Below are 22,317 nucleotides of genomic sequence, written 5' to 3' on the forward strand. Positions count from 1 at the left end.
TAAAACAAGCAAGTTCATGTGAAATTAAAAGTTCCTATACTTTATTAGTAAGTTTTCATATTGTGACACTTTGTAAGTATCCTGAATAATGCATGTATTATGGGCTGAATGTTTGTGTCTCCCCCAAATCCATATGTTGAAGCCCTAACCTCCAATGTGATGGTACTTGGAGGCTAGGCCTGTGGAATGCAATTAGGTTTACAAGAGGTCATGAGGGAGGGGCTCCCATGATGAGATTAGTTTCCTTATAAGAAGAAAAGAGACAAGAGCTCACTCCCTCTCTCACTGCCCTGTAAGAACACAGCAGGAAGGCAGTCTTCTGTGAGCCAGGAAGAAAGATCTCACTGGGGAGCCAAACTGGCTAACACCTTAATCTTGGGCTTCTCAGTCTCCAGAACTATGAAAAATCAGTTCCTGTTGTTTAAACCACCCAATCTATGGTGTATTATTATAGCAGCCTGAGCTGATCAATGCAATGTATATGTTTTAAATGTAAAAAAGTGTTTGATTCACATGCCCTTAACATTCATCTACTAAAATCTCTCTGTTCTTGGGTCAATGATCCAGGGATGTCTTTGGGCCAAACAATTCAGATAAGACAGGAAAACAGAGAACTCCACGGCCCATTTAGTCCCATATTTCTATTCTTTGGTGGAAAAAGACTTAGTGGTAATAAATGTCATTGTAAAAAAATTTGGGGATAGGTATCCATACATGTGCTGTAGTGACAGGCATACACATGTTAAAACATAACATATACAACCACATCTTAAAGTCTAGTTGATGGAAAATCATAGACCAAAAATAATGTTAATAAAAATGTACATTATAGCACACACTGTAGGGTTAACCCCATAACCACAACAAGCTCACCTGATCATGAACTTAAACAGTAATTTGCCATTAAAGGCAAAAAATAGCAGCAATTAAAAATCATGAACAACTTAAGACAACATGGATGCTGTCCTGGAAATGAAATATCCTTCCTCCAAATTATAGAAATTCCAACTATCACTTGGTTGTGGGCATGCACAGTAGAGCTCTGAAAATGGTTAAGTGCTTTGTGGCAGGGACTTCTTAGAAAAATCTAAATCTTCAGGAAACCATAGCCATGAGCTAATTTTAGTTTTTGAACACTAAATTTTAGTAACTCTTAAACTCGTTCAACTAGTAATTGCTAGTAAGCAGCTTATATAAAAGTGAAATGCTGTGAATTGCAACTCATTCGCTAGTAAGACCCATCGAAAGAATTTGCATTAGGGGGAATTTGAGGTTCACCCGCAGGCGTCCACTGCATGATTGAGAACCACTGGCTGCTGTGTGGGGCTGTGCTGCTAGCTGCACTAGAGGAACCAGGCCTCCTGGCTTAGCCTGCTACCCATGGTCCATTCGGCTCTAAGGGCCGTGCCTCACTCTCTACTAAATAACTCAATGTTGTTATGCTGCGGTAGTTGCCTAGAGAGGTCTGGCTGCTCCATGATGCTGTTCTTGCCTCTTTCGTGGGAGAGAAAAATGTTATTTCTAGCCACTGGGCTAGAGCTCCCTCATTCAGTCATTCTCACATAAACAGAGTGTGATGATTTAGGAAATAACGTTAAGAAACAAGAGTCAAATTTTTGGCAGCTACATATGACATGTACATAAGCAAACATCTGTTTTAATTGCAATTTCTAGGTACAATATTTAAAAAGTTTAAGCACAATAGCTTATTCTAACAGAACATGGGCTTTTAAAAGCACAGACTCAAAACTGGGAACTGTCAGTTCTTTAAAGGTAGAGGGTACGGACATCAATTAAGCATGCTAAGAATATAAACTTTTTGAAGATTAATTTCTGAATAATACATTTGCTTGAACAATAATGTTCATTATAATGTTATTGAACATTATATATAATGAACATTATATATAATAACATCAATAATGATATTCAATAATGTTCGATAACAGTATAATGAACATTATTATGTTCAAGCAAATGTATTAATTTCTGAGTAATATATTTGCATTAAAACTCCTAAACAAATTTAACAATGACAAATGTGGACCACTGGTTCTTTTAGATAAGCCAGGATGCATTGCCCCTCTGCGTCTTGTGATAGACTATTTAAGCCAGATAATATATTTTACAAGTTGAAACATTTATTTTTTACTTGTATGTAGGAACATTTAGGACAAGTTCTTGAAGAGACCAAAGGTCTAAAAATAAAGAATGATAGTATAATAGTTTATGGTACGTCCTAAAACCTGTATATGGCATATTTTCCATTATGGTGTCAAAGAGAGCTTGTGAAAACATATTATAAATCCTAAGGTAATTTTCATTTCCAGAAAAACAGCAAAGTCAATACACAAAATAACGTGCATTGCTAGATGATCACAAACTCCTAACAAAAGTTTACAATTTCCTGCAAAAGAAATGCATCATCTGCTCCAGGATGTGGGCAAGACCAGCATGTTCCTGTGGTAACCATTTCTCATACAAGGAAAATAGCTAGAGAGACAAAAATCTTTGCTAAGCTGCAGCCTACTAGTCTCCTGATTTGTACGCGCAACAAGAATAGAGATTGAGCTGTTTAAGAAGTAATTTAGAAATCAACATTCGATGAACGAGTAAAGTCTGTCAAATAAAATGACTTCTAATTTACAGTGGAAAGAAATATCTTAACACAGTTTGATACTGTCAAAGCATTTTATTATATGGCATTATACTTTAGGTGGATGTAATAGGTCGAGTATATTTTACAACCATACAAAACAAACATCCACATTTATCTTTTAAGGTTCTAGTCAATCCTTAATAATAATTCTCTTAGTGCTACAAATATAGATTCATTTAATTAAAATATAGTGTACATTTAATTTCTCATAATTTCATATTATTTCCTTATCTTTTAACCACAAGGTTATCTTCTTGTAATATTTACTTATTAGTGTTATTTTGCACTTTTCTTTGCTCATTGTACTTTATTCATTTTATTCACTCTTTGTTCCATAAACCTTTGCTGAGTATTTACTATCAGTGAATAATTAGGTCAAATCATCTTTCCATAGATTTTTTTCATGTTGCACTTACTGAACTTCTGGGACTCATTTTGTAATTTTTCTAACAAAAAGCCTCACTCCTCATTCCATTGATGGTGATCCACTCAAAACTTCTATCCAAAAGCTATGATTGTTACACCTTTACTTCTAAGGGTGAGATGGAGTGGGATGGGGAGAGTAGGATGGTGAGGAAAGAAATGGATATGTATTATATGCATCCAACATGAAGTGCACTCAGCTGTGTTTAACTCATGTTATTTTAAATGAAGTAGGTATAGTAGTATTCCCTTTCCATAAATTGAAAAATGGAATTCTATTAGCCTTTAAGGAACTGGTCACCTAAGATTGCACAGTTAGTAGCTGGCAATTTCAATAATGTAGCTCTAGTCTGTCTAATCTCAAAGGCTTTACAACAGTTCTTCTAAAAATCACAGTTGGCACCTGATACTTTTTATTTCAATCTTTGAAGAAAAGATTGTTTGAATCTATGCTATTCATAAAACCCAGACCTCCTCCTCTTTCATTTTGCCTGTAAAAAAATCTATTATTTAGATCGATTACAAAAGAAATACATTTTAACAATGGTTTTTGAAGCCAAAGTAGACAGCTCATAGAAAGAAAAATGCTAATAAATAAACTAAAGCATTTTAAAAATTCTGAAATCTGTCTACTTAGACAATTACTATGCTTGATGTTTTTTCAGACCACTCCCCTAAGATTACTAGAAACAATAGATAATAGCTTATGTATAGTTTAAGCAGCTAAAAAGTAGCACAAATATACAAATTAAAACAAGGGAAAATGCAAACAAAACATGCCTATTTTTATTAGTAGAAATGAAATAAGGAATATCACAAAATTAATGTTAAAGAAAAAGGATTTATTATGTAGCATTCTAATTATTTCATATCAGTAGGTACCTTATATTCTTCATAATCATTGGTATCTAGCAAGTCCCTTTTCTCCAGTTCTATAAGTTGTTCTCTTGAGGGGTTAGCAGGTAGTGTCTTAACAGAGGCTTGTTCATATATGGGTTTTGCATTAAAAAATAGTTCCTTCCAATCATGCATCAACTTATATGGAATCAGGCTATTGCACAAAGAAAAGGTAGAGATGAATCGATGGTTAGTCAAATATAGATTTTAAACATTGGTATTTGTATTATATTTATGTAAATTAGCTCACTTTCATCAAACAGAAATAATTACTGAAAAATGATCTTAAAGGTTACCATGTGTGCAATGACAGTAAGACTAATATATATTAGATTTTTCTGTTACAAATTATTTACAAAATGTAAACCTAATGTTCTCTTAAAGGGGCCTTGAAAAGCACTCAGTTTGTTCATTTTGCACAGGAGGACACTGATACCAGAGCATTTAAATAATTTCCTAAGGTTGCATAGTAAGCTGACATCAGAACTGAGAATTAAGGAACCTAAGTGTTCTGACTGTGCTCACTATTTTTAGATATATTGTTCTGCTATGAAACAGTCAATAAAAAAGTTTAAAGAACCAATGGCATAAAGTAACAATCATTCTTCAAACCCACTAAGTTCCAAACATTTTACTAGCCACTGGAAATATAATAGCAAGTGGAATACCTGGCTTTAAATAGCAGACTCTGGGAAAGAAGGGCAAAAAATAGTTGCATAAATAAATGAAAGTTCTGAATAAGAATTATACAATGGGAAAGTATAACAGTATGACTCAACTTAACTTGTTGGTCCCAGGAAGGTCTCTTTAAAGAAATCACTGCCAAGCTGAGGCCTAAAGAATGCTTAGGAGGCAGCAAGGACAGAGTGATGGGAAAATTGTTTCAAGACAAGATGTGTGAAATGTCCTGATGTGATCATAAACAGTTGGACTAGAACTTGAAATTACAACTTAAAAAGTAGTACTTCATTCTGATTCATGCTACAACATGAATGGACCTTGAAGACATTATGCTACGTGAAATAAGCCAGACACAAAAAGGATGAATATTATATTATTCCACTTATATAAGGTACCTAGAAGAAACAAATTCAGAGACATCAAATTGGATAGAGATTATCAGCGGCTGGGGATTGGAGGGGATGAAGAGCTATTATTTAATGCATACAGACCTAACAACTTTTCCTGTTTAAAAGATTGTGTGTTCAGGGTTCTTGAACTCCTGACAAACCTCATATTCAGGTACTTCCTCCGTTTTGCATTCTCTACCACTTGTCAGGGCTTTAAAAAGCCCCCAAATTACCTGTTTCCTCCTAAAAACCTTTTAACATTCTCTTTCAGTATGACTTACTATGACATCTGTAGACATTCTATGGCTTCATGATTGCAACCTACTAAAGTAGTCCATGTCTTTTGAAAAAAAAAAACTGTAGAAGGAAAAAACTTTAGCTATCTGACCTTTACCGTAAAATTCTTTTCACATTTAAGGATATGAGGATAGAAACAGATAAAATGGCAAAAGTAGGAACATTTTTAAAATAGCTTCTCTAGTCATACAGAATATTGGTCTCCATGTTCTTGCCAAACTTCTCCTTTTCCTCAAGATTCTGACCTTGCCATTCCCCACCTGATCCACTGAGGCTCCCGAATAAGAAAATCACCTGATATGGCTTCTGGGGCCCTGAATACCTCCCTTGTTAGCTGACAGTAACTAAGATTCCATGCATACTTTTGGGCTAGCAATTCAGTTTTCTTAGAGGATTCAAATTCCGTCAGCTCACTTCAGATCAACCTGTTCTGGTGAAGCAATTATTAATTCAAAATAAAACAGTGAGGAAAAAATGCTATTATATATATATTTTTTAAAAAAAGGGCTGCTTTAGAAGCAATATTATACTTTCCATTTCAGAATGAGCTCTGTTGACTTTATATAAGTTAGTCTGGAAATTCCAGCTATGTGGTCTGCTTTTTTTTTTTTTTTTTTGAAACGGAGTCTCACTCTGTCACCCAGTCTGGAGTGCAGTGGTGTGATCTCTGATCACCGCAACCTCCTTCCCCCGTGTTCAAGCCCCTCGAGTGGCTGGGATTACAGGCACCTGCCACCGCACCTGGCTAATTTTTGTATTTTTAGTAGAGATGGGGTTTCAAGCTGGGAACCACTCGGGCAAATCTGCCTCCCATTCTATTTAAGTCATCCTTTTGCTCACAGAGATAGATGCAAATTCTGATTGCCTTCTTTGGAAAGACCTACGAGAAACTCAAAAGAATGCAGCCTTCAGTCTCTCACCTATATGTGACCTGGAAGCCCCCAGTGGGTAGGCCTTGCTTTGAGCTGTCTCCATCTTTCTAGATGGAACTAATGTACTTACTTCTTGCATATTGATTGATGTCTCATGTCTCCCTAAAATGTATAAAACCAAGCTGTGGCCTGACCACCTTGAGCACATGTCGTCAGGACTTCCTGAGGCTGTGTCACAGGTAAGTCCTCAACCTTGGTAAAATAAACTTTCTAAGTAACTGAGACCTGTCTCAAGTTTTCAGGGTTCACACCTAGTAGACTCTATGAATCATTTATCCCACTTTCATGTTATTCTGTTGCTATTTAGATATACTTTGATTTTTAAAATTAATCTTTCTATTTTGAGGTAATTATACGTTCACATTAGGTGTAAGAAATAATATGGACATCCATATACCCTTTACCCAGTGTCTCCTGATTGTAATATTTTGCAAAACCACAGTACAATATCATAACCAGGATATTAACATTGATACAGTCAAGATACAGAACGTTCTATCACCACAGAACCCATCATGTTGCCCTTTCAGAGCTACACTCACTTCCCTCTCACCTCCACCCCAGTCTTAGCCCCTGGCAATCACTAATCTGTTCTGTTTCTATAACTTTGTTATTTCAAGAATGTTTTGTAAATGAAATCATAGTGCAAGTAACATTTTGAGATTGGCTTTTTTCCACTCAGCATAAGTATCTGGAGGTCCATCCAGATTGTGGCATGCATTAATAGTGTATTATTTTATATTTCTCAGCAATATTCCATGATATGGATGTATCACACTTTATTACCTATTGAGAGACATTTGAATTATTATCAGTTTTAAGTTACTACAAATAAAGGTGATATAAACATTTCTATACAGATTTTAGTGTGAATTTAAGTCTTAATTTCTCTAGGATAAACACCCAGAAGTGTAATCACTAGGTTGTATGGGAGTTGCATATTCAGCTTTTTAAGAAATTGCCAAATTGTCTTCCAGAGGGGCTGTACCATTTCATATTCTCAGCAGCAATGAATTGGTGGTTTTCTCCAGATCCTTGTCAGTATTTGGTGTTCTAATTTTTTTTTTTTTAATTTTAGCCATTGTTATAGGAATGTAATGACAAATCATTGTGATTTCAATTTGAATTTCTCTAATGACTAACGAGGATGAAGTTTTTTACGTGTGTATTTGTCATCTGAATATCCTCTTCAGTGAAATGTCTTTTCATATCTTTTGCCTATTTTTGAACTGGCTTATTTTTTATTGTTGAGTTTTGAGAATATTTTATATATTCTAGATATAGTCTTTTGTTGGCTAGGCAGTTTGAAATATCTTCTCCTATTCTATACATCCTTTCAGCTTTTTCAAAGCAAAAAGTTTTAATTTTGAAGAAGTTCAACTTATAAAGTTTTGTCTTTTGCAGAGCAAAACGTTTTAATTTTAATGAAGTCCAATTTGTCAAGTTTTCCTCTTATGGATCATGCTTTTGGTGTCAAGTCTAAGAACTTGTTGCCTAGTCATAGAGCCCAGAGATTTTCTCCCATTTTTTCCTCAAAGTTTTATAGTGCTATGTTTTACATTTAAGTCCATGATCCACTTTGAGTTAATTTTCATAAAAGGTATGGAAAAAGGTATGTAGGCATCTTAAATGAAAGTAGTCAGTGAGTAAGTCAAGCCAGTAATCAAGGTCTCCTGGACCCCACCTTTTAGTCTTTTCATGAATCATGTGTATCTCTCTTTATCAGCTTAGTATCAACTTTACAATCTTATCCTTCCTCATTCTCTATCGTGTCTTTACTATGTTATTTAAAAAACAATACTTACTTATTTGTCAACGTTCGATAGTCTGCCACTTTAGTGGACAAATCAACTATTTGGTCCAAAATTTCTGCACATATTGAATAATGCTTTTTATAACGAGCTTGAGCTCTTTCCACAGCAATCTGATCATGAAATCTCTTTTCTTTAAGGAACTGTTCTTCAAAATCAATCTTGGCTTGTTTTGCCAAAGCCTAAAAAGGCAAAAACATATTTTTAAGTCACTATAACTGAATCAAATAAAAATAATGTCATCATTTCAATAGCCAAAACGTCTTTCAGTAGAATGAAACCTCTTCTCACACCAGGAAAAAAATTAATCATGAATGAACACCTTTTTCTTAATACATTAGTACTGAGTATGATGGCAAAGACAATATTGGAAATATCCCACTCTCAGTTTATCTTATCAACAAAGCATAATACAGTGAAAAGTGATCTAACTGGGGAAAGCCCAATTTGGATTAATGAGGAATTGGATCTTAAGCCTTCAAAAAGAAGTCCTGAGTTCACCGGTTCCAAATAGGGATCAGAGAGAAACAGGTAAGTCTGTGCCAGATCCTAAGCATAGCTGACCCCTCACTCCTACCTCCAAAGTGTCAGTTTGGACACATCTACTATAGTCATTGCCCTTTGTCTTTCAATGGGAGAGTTCTGTAATACTGATTTATACTTAGAAAATATTTTAGAAAGTCCCTGATTATACTGGCTTGAGAATATAAAGTATTTGCCAACATGTGTTAAATGTGTTAATTACAAACCCTCTATGGTTACAGCCTTAATAAGCTGATGGCATTCATTTGTAGGAAGATCTATGTATGTAGAAAGCAATGAAACACTTAGCTTGTTATCGCCCTCTCCTTAGTGCACTATTATTTTGTTCAGGGAATCTTTTCTTCACACAAGGTACAAAGGTTGAACTCAGTCCAGCCAAGCTGAGGATAACATAATACTTAATTAGTGGGATTCAGATGACCCAATATTGCTTCTCAGATAGCTATGCCAGCTTCTTGAGAAATTTAGTTAAATGCTAGCCTGCTGTAGGAAAAAGACTTGCCTCCTGTAACAACCCAGTGAGTATCAAACGGAAGTAAACTTGGGCTTTGGAGGAGCTATGGTCGAGTTCAAGCCCTAGATTTTATATAGAATTCAAGCACTAGCTGTGAGATCTTAGGCAAGTCATTAGTCTCCTTATGTCTCCATTTCCTCAAAGTCAGTATATTAAGAGTACTTAGCATACCCAGAAAAATTACCAAACCATCTCATCAAAACAAGTATTTCCTATAATGATACTATTCATAAATGACTAGATGTGTGACAATGGATTGCTGTGTAAGGTCCACCATTTGTTTTGCTATTGCTATTTTATTTTGTGTGCTTATTTCATTTTTGTTGGGAAAGGTGTTAAGCTGGATGATCACTAAGGTCAATTCTGTACATTTGACAGATTCAGGAATTACACCAGAGTTTGTTATTCTTGTATTATTCTGTATACCCTGTTTTCATGGAGAAAGAGTACAATTTAAGTACAAAGCTTTATGACATGATTCATGAAGTGAAGAATTCAGAGGAAAAATGAATCTAAGAGAGCAGAAATATCCGATGAGAATTTACGGAGAGAGTGACACAAAAATGGATCATGAGGTTGGTTTACTACAGAGTTCTCTGAAACACATGGAAATATTTAGGATGTGAGGAATAAAAACCTTTAAGGGAATGGTAGAATGCTCCTACCAGTAATAGTGTAGCTTTCAACTCTGGTTGCTGCCATTGCCTGTCTCCCCATATCCCTCTCTCTCTTCCTCCCTTCCCCGCTCCCTCCCTCCCTTCCTCTATTCCTCTCCCTCCCTTCATCCAGCTTAGTCTTCCTTCTTCTTTTCTATATCTACCATCAATCCTCTGCCAAAGCCACCACAATTTCCTGTCTCATTACAGCTAAGTGGGTTGCAGCCATAAAAAAAGGAGGAAAAGGAAAAAGGAAGTCTGTGGGAGGTAGTAAATCTCAGTGGTTATGAGCTTGGACTCTAAAATCTGATCAAGCTGGCCTTGCTCCCTGCTACACCGCTGAGAAGCTGTGTGACTTTAAGCCTTCTAGTCTTCAATTTCCTGATGTGTAAAATGTGAATAAGGATGGTATCCATTTATGGTCATTGCAAGAATTATTTTATACATGCTTGTAACAAACATAGTACAATGCTTGACTCAAAGTGAAACTCAAAAAAAATTAAATATTATTGTAATTAATTATTAATAATAATAGTAGTTAGCACAGAAATTTGAAATCAGTAACTGTCTTAAATACAGAATACTTTTGCAGTTGCCTCAAAGGAAGAGATTAGCAGATTTAATCTAAAAACAAAACAAAAACCCTCAAAAAATTGAGAGTGAAAGAAAAACACAAAGGTCTTCTCCCTCGTTTTCTTTCTCTCTCTCCTCCTTCCTTCCTCTTTCTTTCTCTCTCTCTCTTTCTCTCTTTTTCTCTTTCTCTCTCTCTCTCTCTTTCTTTCCCGTCTTTTCCCCCAAGATGGAGTCTTGCTCTGTCATCCAGACCTGGAGTGCAATGGGGCGATCTCAGCTCACTGCAACCTCCGCCTCCTGGGTTCAAGTAATTCTCCTGCCTCAGCCTCCCAAGTAGCTGGGATTACAGGTGCACGCCACCACCCCTGGCTAATTTTTGCATTTTTAGTAGAGATGGGGTTTCAACATGTTGGCCAGGCTGGTCTTGAAGTCTTGACCTCATGATCCACCTGCCTTGGCCTCCCAAAGTGGTGGGATTACAGGTGTGAGCCATCATGCACAGCCCTTCCTTCTTTCCTTCCTTCCTTCCTTCCTTCCTTCCTTCCTTCCTTCCTTCCTCCCTCTCTGTTCCTTCCTTTCTCCCTTTCTTTCTCTTTCTTTCTCTCTCTCTCTCTATCTTTCTTTCTTTCTTTCTTTCTCTCCCTCTCTCTCTTTCTTTCTTTCTTTCTTTCTTTCTTTCTTTCTTTCTTTCTTTCTTTCTTTCTTTCTTTCTTCCTCTTCCTTCCTTTCCTTTCCTTTTCCTTCCTTCCTTCCTTCCTTCCTTCCTTCCTTCCTTCCTTCCTCCCTCCCTCCCTCCCTCCCTTCCTTCCCTCTCTCCCTCCCTCCCTCCGTCTGCCTTTCTTTCTTTCTTTCTTTCTTTCTTTCTTTCTTTCTTTCTTTCTTTCTTTCTTTCTTTCTTTCTTTCTTTCTTTCTTTCTTTCTTCCTTCCTTCCTCTTCCTTCCTTTCCTTTCCTTTTCCTTCCTTCCTTCCTTCCTTCCTTCCTTCCTTCCTTCCTTCCTCCCTCCCTCCCTCCGTCCCTTCCTTCCTTCCCTCTCTCCCTCCCTCCCTCCGTCTGCCTTTCTTTCTTTCTTTCTTTCTTTCTTTCTTTCTTTCTTTCTTTCTTTCTTTCTTTCTTTCTTTCTTTCTTTCTTTCTTTCTTTCTTTCTTTTCCTTCCTTTCCTTTCCTTTATTTTCCTTCCTTCCTTCCTTCCTTCCTTCCTTCCTTCCTTCCTTCCTTCCTTCCTTTTTTTTCTTTCTTTATTTCATGAGCAAGAGCAAATGTGGTCCTGCCCTCATGGACTTTACATGCCAGTGGGATAGGCAAACAGTCAAAGAGTCACACAAATACATGTATAAGTACACACTATGACAAGTGTCATTAGGGCAAGACCGTGGGGTATGAGGCTGTATAACAGGGGCCTGACCTAGACAAGAAGGGGCACATGCATGGAGCTTTGAAAACAAGTATTAATTGGGTGAACGCCCTTGGAAAGAGGGGCAAAGTAGAAGAAATGAATTGTTCAAGGATCTCAGAGCAAACCAATGTGGCCAGAGCCCAGGCAATGAAGGGGGCAATGAAGCCTCAGAGGGGATTATATGGGAGACCAACAAAGGCTGGAGCAGCTTCCCCAAAGTTTCCTGTGCCACTGAGGGGACATGTGGGCTGCAGTAGCTGAGGTCTCAGTAGGACTGGGCTTGCATCTGATGACCGTAGTGTTTCCAAGATGGCTTGCCCCTTATAACTTGGGGAATTGTACATTGTCTGTGTGCAGAGTTGGGGTGAAAGAGTACAACTTAGGGCTGACTTAAGGAACATATATAATGTTATATTCTTACACTCTCCAGTTTTTGGTCACCAATTCATAACCACTAAAAATGGATGAAGGAAACCACTGCAGTAGTAGTACTGCAGTAGAAACCAGGGATGGTAGTGTAGACATAGAGGAAAATGGACACAATGAAGAGAAATTTAATGCATGAAAATGATAGCACTTAGTGGATGTTTTGGGTATGGAAGAATAAGGGTGAAGCAATTTTAATGTGGACCTTGAGGTTTCAGGCTTGTACAGTTCGATAAATAATGATGCCATTTGTTGAGCTATGGAACACTGAAAAAGACTAGTTGCATAGGAAAGGTCATACATTTGGCTTGGAACATGCTGAATTTGAAGTATCTCTGAGATATACAACCACAGATGTCAAGGAATACTAAAACTATGGCCCTTCATCTCAGAGGACAGAGGCATAACTGTATGGGTCATCTGTCTGTTGCAGTAAATACACCACCATGGTTGTGGATGCAGCTATCTGAGAAGTAACATAGAAAAGAAAATAAGGCAGCCTAAGATGAAGCTTTGAGGAATCTGTCAATAAATGTTTTGATACAAAAGAACAATGAGCCTGTAAAGACAATGACCCTGCTCCTGAGAAGGAGCAGCCAAAGAAGTAGAAACAAAATCAGTATTTTCCACAGCAATACTTAATAGAAAGTAGCCATGGAATAGCAAATCAATACTATTAAAATGAGTAACACAAATATTATTAACAGTCTGTGAGCATAGTTAAGAAACCTTAAAGACCTTAATAGATTTAAAAGTAATTTTAGAATGTTCCACCTCCTCCCACTCTCAAATAATAATAAAAAATGACAAGAACAATAAAATCTAAGGACAAAGCTGGAAGCATCACGCTACCTGATTTCAAACTACACCACACTATACAGGGTTACAGTAATCAAAACACAAAAACAGACACATAGACCAATGGAACAGAATAGAGAACCCAGAAATAAGACTACACACCTCCAGTTACCAGATCTTCAACAAACCTTACAAATACAAGCAATGGTGAAAGGATTTCCCATTTGATAGATGGTGCTGGGAAAACTGGCTAGCCCTATGCAGAAGATAGAAACTGGACCCCTTCCTTACACCATATAAGATAATTAACTCAAGATGGATTAAAGACTTAAATGTAAAACCCAAAGCCATAAAAACCTGGAAGACAACCTAAGTAATACCATTCAGTACATAAGCACGGGCAAATATTTCATGATGAATATGTCAAAAGCAATTGCAACAAAAGCAAAAATTGACAAATGGGACCTAATTAAGCTAAAGAGCTTCTACACAGCAAAAGAAACTGTTAAGAGAGTATACTGACAACCTACAGAATGGGAGAAAATTTTTACAAACTATGCATCTGACAAAGGTCTAATATCCAACATCTATAAGGAACTTAGACAAATTTACAAGAGAAAAACAAACAACCCCATTAAAAAGTGGGCAAATGACATGAATGGACACTTTGCAAAAGAAGACATACAAGCAGCTAACAAACACATGAAAAAAAGCTTAACATCACTGACCATTAGATACATGCAAATCAAAACCAAAATGAGATACCATCTCATACCAGTCAGAATGACTATTATCAAAAAGTCAAAAAACAACAGATGCTGGTGAGGTTGTAGAGAAAAAGGAACAAGTTTACACTGTAGGTGGAAGAGTAAAATAGTTCAACCATTGTGGAGGACAGTGTGGCAATTCCTCAAAGATCTAGAGGCAGAAATATCATTCAACCCAGCACTCCCATTACTGGGTATATACCCAAAGGAATACAAATCATTCTATTTTAAAGACACATGAATGCCTACATTCATTGCAACACTATTCACAATAGTAAAGATATGGAATCAACCTAAATGCCCATCAATGATAGACTGGATAAAGAAAATGTGGTATAGATACACCATGGAATACTATGCAGCCATAAAAAGGAATGAGATCATGTCCTTTGCAAAGACATGGATTGAGCTGGAGGCTATTATCCTCAGCAAACTAATGCAGGAATAGAAAACCAAATACTGCATGTTCTCACTTATAAGTGGAAGCTAAATGATGAGAACACATGGACACACAGAGGGGAACAACAACACTGGGACCTTTCAGAGGGTGGTGGGTGGGAGGAAAGAGAGTATCAGGCAAAATAACTAATGGGCACTAGCCTTAATATCTGGGTGATGAAATAATCTGTACAACAAATCCCCATAACTCACATTTACCTATGTAACAAACCTGCACTTATACCCCTGAACTTAAAATAAAAGTTAAGCAAGTATATATACACACACACATATGTATATATGTATATATACACGTGTGTGTGTGTGTATGTGTGTGTGTGTATATATATATAAAACCCTCCTTTATTCACATAAAAAAGTAGTAGAATGATAATACTCTAGGGAATAAAATGGATTTTTGTTTAGTTAGTGAATGATACTGGAAAGATGAGGTGACTGTTAATTTGGCAAACTGAATTAAACATTTATTGATTTATTTATTCAGTTTCTACTTATGCACCAGCCACTGTTGGTGGAGAGTTGATAAACTCAACATGTACGGATGCAAGTCATAAAATCCAACCATCTCTAAGGGAGAGATGCCAAGGAACTATATAGCTTCGCTGTTGGAAAAGTAATCATGTGAGAGGAAGAAATACAATTTTTTCAGGTACTTCAGAAACTCACAATTTAGGTCTCTGAGGCTTTAGCAGGCCCAACTGTTCCAGTCCTCTGAAGTTAGTTCAACCCCAGTTTAAGAAAGAATAGATGATCCTTATCACCATGAGACCAGTCCAGCTAAACATACTTTGCTATTTAGCTGAGCTTATGAAATAAACATATTTTTCAAATAGGCACTTAGAAAGATAACACATCATTTCTAATGTAAGTAAATGCCACTCAATCTAGTCAAGTCTATTTTTGCCAAAGAAGAGAGATGAAACAATCATCCAGATAACTCAGCTCTTAAAGACAAAGAAGACTTCGAGGTCAGCATTCATTCAGCTCAAATTCATGGGGTATGGCTCGCTCTCCCTATTCCATACCCACCATTTAGGCTATGCCTGCTCCACAAAGGCAAAAGCAACACTCTCCTCTCTGCAAAATATGCTACTTTCCAACTGATATTTCTAAAAATTGCACAATTTTGGCAAAAGTTACATTGCACTTACATGGGGTATCACAGTGGAAGCTATGAAGCTAGTAAATAAAACACTGCCCTCCCGTTTTCTTTAAGGTTTCTCTTCTGCCCAGTCTGGTTTTGTGAATATTTTATGACAGTAAAGACAGGCTATCTAAAACGCCACTCACATGAGTTCTCTTCAATCAAATGTGGACTAAAGGATTAAATAAATCTGAAACATCCCCAATAGGAAGTAGACAAGAAGTAATCCATATACTCCATTAATAAAATCAATCTATTTTTGTTACTAGAACCTACATATACATAAAGTTTGGGACAAAAATAATCTATTAAATAATTAAAAGATAGGATATTTTGATTTTCAGGGTTGTAAAAGGGCCAAGACACAATGACACCACAGTAGCAAAAAGCACAGCTAGCAGCCCAGATCTGAGTTTCTGTATACAATTCTCAACTACAGTGCACCGGAGTACCCTAGATAAAGCACTTATGCTCATTCTGAGGAAGGAATAGCACAATATGGGCCTGAGGAATCTCTTTTTTCTTTTCCAGAAGGCAAGGAATTGTTGATTAAAGACTAATGATGTCCAGTTGAAAGGAAGCAGTTTAAAAGTTCTCTCACTGCCCGAGGATATTCACCTAGAATAACCAATACCAATGCCTGCTCTAGTAAACTTAGTGATTTTTTAAAGAAAAAAATAAAGTATCTAAAAAAAAAAAAGTAATGACTCAAGGAATTGAAAGTTAGACTATCACCATTCTTTTTGGCAGCACACTTTATACTCGAAGAAAATAGAGTGACATATTTAAGATATTCAAGGAAACAAAGTGTGAACTAACCATTTTATACACAGTCAACTTACAATCAAGTATAAAAGGCACACAATGTTACCAATACATAAGAACTCAGGGAATATGGTTTCCATGAGCCCTTCCTGAGAAATCCTGAGAAAGAGTTTCAGACAATCAAAATGACTAGAGAGACATGGACACTAGGGTTGGTGGTGAGCATTAAGTACTTAGCTACTTGTAGAATCAAGGCTAAAAGAAGACAGTATAGTTCTATGTAGTGGCTATATGCCCTATTGATGGAGTTACATAAAAATAAAAATTGGCAGATAATAGGCTGATCATATAAAAAAATCAACTCTTATTAGATGATTGGCAACAAAATATAGCTTTGTTTACCACGACTTGGTAGAAAGGATCAAAAGTAACCTTAGAAAGATTTCTAAGGGAGATAGTATTTACCGCTTCTCGATCAAGAGCATCCTGGAAATCTTTAAGTCGTCTTTCCTCATGTTGTTTTTCTCTGAAAATTCTGTTTTGCCATAAAATTTCCTTTTCATGCCGAACATGCATGAGCTGCACGGCAATCCTGCGCTCCTGCTGGGACTGCCGCATCAGCCGGTTAATCAGCTGTTCCTCCCGATAAGCCTCCTGAAAACACCAGGGGAGTTATTTGTTAAAGTGATGTCCAAATTTCCCACTGAGCTAGGAAGCCTATAATAAACAATATACAAAAGGTATAATGTTCATCTAAATAATTTCTGTCATTTGATTTAATTTGAACATGGCAAAAAAAAAATCAAGTTCTGAAATGAGGATTTCCAACAAAAGTTGGCGTTTAGAAACATTATGGTTTTGCAACTCACAATTACTTTAAACAAATTGTTATTCAAAACATTATTCATTATTCATTCAAAACATTATTAAAAATAAATTAGGTGATTTTTTTTCAAAGTTTTAAAAACAAGCAAATAGCTAATGGATACTAGGCTTAATATCTGGGTGACAAAATAATCTGTACAACAAACCCCTATAACATGAGTTTACCTGTATAACAAACCTGCACATGTACACCTGAATTTAAAATAAAAGTTAAAACAAAAGTGCTATGACTCTAAATTTCAAAGCATGTTTTCAGAAGGTTGGGATTATGTTATACGCATTTTAACATAACTACTAGTTGTAAAACAAATGCAGGCATTGTCAGCTGAAGACTGCAGATTGGATTAGTTCCCACTGAGGACAATGCAATACCATCGTGAGGAAAAGCTATTAATACAAACTGACAGAAAGGGAAGCCTGGAGAAGAGGCTGGGGAAAATGACCTACTGCTGATCTTAGAAAATCTGAGTGGTCATCATCTGAAAGAAAAGCTAGATGTATTCTTGGCAGTTTGAGGAGAATAGAAGGGTGACCAGTAAATGAACAGTGAAAAAAAAACATTAAACTGGGAATCAGAGGACCTGGTCATCATAATAGGCTGGGTGGCCTTGGGCAATTAACTCAGTTTCTTGGTTTTATTTCTCATCAGGTAAAATGATGGGTTTAGATAGAAGATGATATCCAAGGCCTCATCAAGTTCTCTCACTCTTTCGAAACAGAGACATCATGTGGAAAGGGGAGGTATCTATAGTACTCAATGGGGAAGACAGAAAGATATCTAGAGACTGGAGGAACTTACTCTAGTCTACAACCACTACCTAATATTCCAAAGATGCCCGAGCAGCTCTATAGAGGAATAGGGCACTGCAGGAAAGACCTGACAGCTAAGTATTCAAGGGTCTTCTAGTTAAGAAGTGAGGGAAGGGCCTGGCGTTCAAATGTCAGTTCCAAAGAAATGGCATAGAAAAGATTCTTAGAAGGCAGAGGTAACTGACTTGGGGCAAAACTTAATTGGCCAAGATGCTAGCCAAATGACCACAGAACCAGGTGGGAGTCAAACTGTGTTCCCAGTTTGAATACACTTACATGCCTATGAAGTACTTTAACTCAACAAGTCCAAAACTCAACTCACTAACTCAACTTCAGACCTGGTCCTCTCCCCATATTTCCCCATCTTGGTTGATGATCCTACAATAATCCACTCTGTGATCTAAGACATTAGGGTCATCCTAAGTTCATTCATCTCTCATCACTCCTAATACTCAATTGTTCAAAAAGTAGTCTAGCATACCTCCTAGGCATGTTTTTAAACCACCACCCCCCGATTCCATCCCATACCCACTGACACCAGCCCTATCTTGAACAACATCAGCCCCTCCCTACCAATCCTTTTCTTACCATCCCCACTCTCAAAATCTATCCCCTAAAAAGTCAAATTGATTTTTATAACTTTAAATCTCATCATTTAATTCACATAATTTCACGTATTTATGAATCAGTAGGCAAGATATCAACTTGAGCACAGGTCTCTGGTTCTCTCTTCACCAGCCAAACTGAAACAGGAATACCTAAATTCCAGGGAGAAACTGGAACAACTCGAAAGCTAGGGAAGATATTTTGAGGCATTTCTGATAGATTAAGTACAAATGGCACCAGAAGAAAACATTCAGGGCTGACGTGGGATTTATGTTATACTTGTGAAAAGCAGCAGGTAACTGAAGGAAGTAGAAGAATTCCTAGCCCTGACATATACCATTTTTCCTTTGGAGGAGAGGATACTGGATGGAAAAACCAGCCATTGTACACATAAGAATTTCCCATTCCACCACTGTGGACCAGCATCTCTTGTGTCAGCTGCACAGGAGCCTGGGCTCACTACATTTCATAGGAAGGAGGTGGTAGGAATGGAGGGAATGCAGCATATGCATCAGGCCTGGTTCTAGGAATAGCAGCTTCCCCACACACAGAAAAGAGGCAGCACAAGATGAGGTTCCTGTGATGGAAATATATAGAGCCCTGACTCTTTTTTAGGTCCCTTAGGTTGCTGGATTTTCAAACTGGTAAATATACCTCCAACTCTAGTTTTGAAAATTCAGTGTTAATAGCATCCTAGTGGAAAGTGAGGAAATCCAGAAAGAATTCATCTACTCCATTTTCCAGGCAAACACCAGGCCTAGATTACAAGCAGGAAAATAGTAAGAAAAAACCTTGCAGCCAACACACAAGTGCTTTGGAACATACATCGAAGTGTGTCCAAAATGTCATTGCTACATGATGACACTTGAAATGGGTAGTTATTTTTTATTTATTTTATTTTTTCTGAGACGGAGTCTCGCTCTGTCACCCAGGCTGGAGTGCAGTGGCCGGATCTCGGCTCACTGCAAGCTCCGCCTCCCGGGTTTATGCCATTCTCCTGCCTCAGCCTCCCGAGTAGCTGGGACTACAGGCACCCGCCACCTCGCCCGGCGAGTTTTTCGTTTTTTTTTCTTTTTTTTTTTTTTAGTGGAGATGGGGTTTCACCGTGTTAGCCAGGATGGTCTCGATCTCCTGACTTCGTGATCTGCCCGTCTTGGTCTTGGTAGTTATTTTAAAATAAACTTTTCGATTATCTAGTTTTCATAATTTGAAATTCTTCCAATGAAAAGGAGATAATCAAACTGATTGAATAAAGATATAATTTGAAGAAATCTGAATATGAAGAAATAACTTTCTAGCACAAAGAGATGTCCAGAGCTATTTTTTTGAACTTTCACTAAGAAAGAGTGGAATCCATGAATAAATTTCACTTCTTCATATTTGTGTGAAGCCTTTATTTCCTTTCAGTGAACAAGCAGACCAGACGTGGGCAGGTGAATAAAAGCATCTTCAAATGGTCTTTGTAGACATGCAGATTTGTCCTATTTACATTCACAACTGAAATCGTCGCCCACCCCAAGTTTGTTCCTCTCACCATCTTCCATATCTCAGCAAATTACACGTCCAGCCATCCAGGTGCACAACCTAGAAATCCAGCTTTTCATCCCACTTCTTCACTTTCCCATGTCTAATGAATCATTAAGTCCTATTGATTTTACCTCCAAAATAGCTCTTAAAGCTACTTCTCTCAATCCCTATTGCCACTACACTACATTTAAACTGGGATAATCTCTTGCCTGAATTACAGCAACAACGGACTTGGATTGCCCTTCTGTAATCTATTCTCCAAACTAAAGCCAGAGTGATCTTTCTAAAGGCAAGTTGGACCTGGTCACTCTTTTTCCACTTTGCATTCAAACAAGAAATCACAAAATCTCCTATTTCATTCTGTGTATCTTACAAGGCTTATCATAATTTGGCCTCTAGTGACTCCTGCCAGATGATATGACTTTCCGTTAGCTAAAAGCACTGAGCTTTCCATGTGGTATTCTCTTGTCTGGAAACACTCACCTTCCACCATTTCAGCCTCTCTTGGAAACTGCCTCTCACCCCAACCCCACCACGACCACCCCACTTTCAATTAGCTAACTCCTGACTCTTTATCTATGCTTCTGCTATTGTCCTCCAGACACTGTCTTCTGAAGCAAGCCAGGTGGACTTCTCTAAGTATCACTCCCCCAATCCCCCTTTCACCTTCACAGCACTTTCACACTCCAATGTACTTGCTGTTTGCAGAAAGCTCTGGGAGACAGGTGTCTTGTTATTCTTGCTCTCTGTTATATCTGTGGGCCTATCACAAGTACTCAAAGCATAGAAGTTCAATAAATATGTGTTCAATGTAAGAAATGATCAGCGATTCTCAAGCTGTGGTGGAGTCAGGATCACCTAGAGAGCTTGTTAGCACAGATCACTGGGCCCCACTCCCAGCGTTTCAGGTCTGATCTGGGGTGGGGCCCAATAATCTCTATTCCTAAAAGTCCCAAGTAATACTGGTGCTGCTGGTCCAGGAACTATGCTTTAAGAACCACTGGAATAGAATGGTGAACAAAAGGAGAGGACGAACAACTTTTCCATATTGTTTTCATTAAACCCTTCCCTTTTTCCTCTAAAAGTAACAATAGAGTACACATGGCAGACATAGATTTTGGGTTCCTTTTAATGTATTCTTTATTATGGTAAAATATACATAACATAAAATTTACCATTTTAAAGTATACATTTGTCTTAATTACATTCACAATGTTATACAACTATCACCAGATTTTAGATTCTTTAGTAAACAGCTGTTTTTTTCTAGTATATTTCCTATTATGATATGACATTTGATGCAGAGTAGCAGACAATACATATATAAACTACATATTATGTGTATAGAAGACTACATTTTGTAGAATTCCCAGCACTATTATTTAACCTTTATCTAAATATCTTACCTCTTGTGCTTCGTGGGCTATTAACTGGTCCATTAACAATTTCCGCCGTCTTTTCTCCCTTTGCTCTCGTGCAAAAGCATCTTCTTCAAGGCGCTTCTGGATTTTTTTAATGTATTCATCATCCGAGTAAGTATTTAACAAATCGGTGGTTGTCTGGCCTGCTGTATCTAAAGTAGTCTTGGATGCACTAAGAATAATAGTTTTTATTTTAGATTTTTAAAAAATAATGTGATCCCATGCCACTATCTGTGACTATGGAGAAAGACCTCAGGAGAAGGATCCCTTGAGTTCACTGTTAATTTATTAATACAAGCATTGAAGAAAATATTCAAAATCAGTGTGATAGCAATTGCTTAGCAAAACAGATCCCATTTGCTTCACCCCATTTCTAAATTCTCTGTGAAGTCCTTAGCATAGCCTTCTTTCAAGGCCCATCAGCTTTTTGTTCTTTCACCTTTTTTTTTTTTTTTTTGAGACGGAGTCTCGCTCTGTCACCCAGGCTGGAGTGCAGTGGCTGGATCTCAGCTCACTGCAAGCTCCACCTCCCGGGTTCACGCCATTCTCCTGCCTCAGCCTCCCGAGTAGCTGGGACTACAGGCGCCCGCCACCTCGCCCGGCTAGTTTTTTGTATTTTTTAGTAGAGATGGCGTTTCACCGTGTTAGCCAGGATGGTCTTGATCTCCTGACCTCGTGATCCGCCCGTCTCAGCCTCCCAAAGTGCTGGGATTACAGGCTTGAGCCACCGCGCCCGGCCTCACCTTTTTTTTTTTTTGAGATAAAGTTTCGCTCTTGTTGCCCAGGCTGGAGTACAATGGCCCATCTTGGCTCACTGCAACCTCCGTCTACTGGGTTCAAGCAATTCTCCTGCCTCAGCCTCCTGAGTAGCTGGGATTATAGGCATGCGCCATAATGCTGGGCTAATTTTGTATTTTTAGTAGAGACAGGGTTTCACCA

At 37.6% G+C, this 22,317-nt stretch overlaps 1 protein-coding gene across 14 annotated transcripts in view; it reads right to left on the reverse strand.

Moving 5' to 3' along the window:
• The window catches only part of SPEF2 (sperm flagellar 2), a 188,132-nt gene that overhangs the window by 128,170 nt on the left and 37,645 nt on the right, over window positions 1–22,317 (reverse strand). For all 14 annotated transcript variants that reach the window (XR_012092806.1, XR_012092804.1, XR_012092802.1 and 11 more), the window contains 4 exons: window positions 21,364–21,550; window positions 16,595–16,783; window positions 8,084–8,271; window positions 3,965–4,133 (listed from right to left, as the gene is read on the reverse strand). Coding sequence is in view for 8 of the 14 variants with exons in the window: in XM_073014804.1 (XP_072870905.1) it covers window positions 3,965–4,133; window positions 8,084–8,271; window positions 16,595–16,783; window positions 21,364–21,550 (733 nt within the window). In the remaining 6 variants the exon portion in view is untranslated. The remainder of the gene's footprint in view (window positions 1–3,964; window positions 4,134–8,083; window positions 8,272–16,594; window positions 16,784–21,363; window positions 21,551–22,317) is intronic.

This window comes from Chlorocebus sabaeus, chromosome 4 (assembly GCF_047675955.1).
Source record: "Chlorocebus sabaeus isolate Y175 chromosome 4, mChlSab1.0.hap1, whole genome shotgun sequence".
Lineage (NCBI taxonomy): Eukaryota > Metazoa > Chordata > Mammalia > Primates > Cercopithecidae > Chlorocebus > Chlorocebus sabaeus.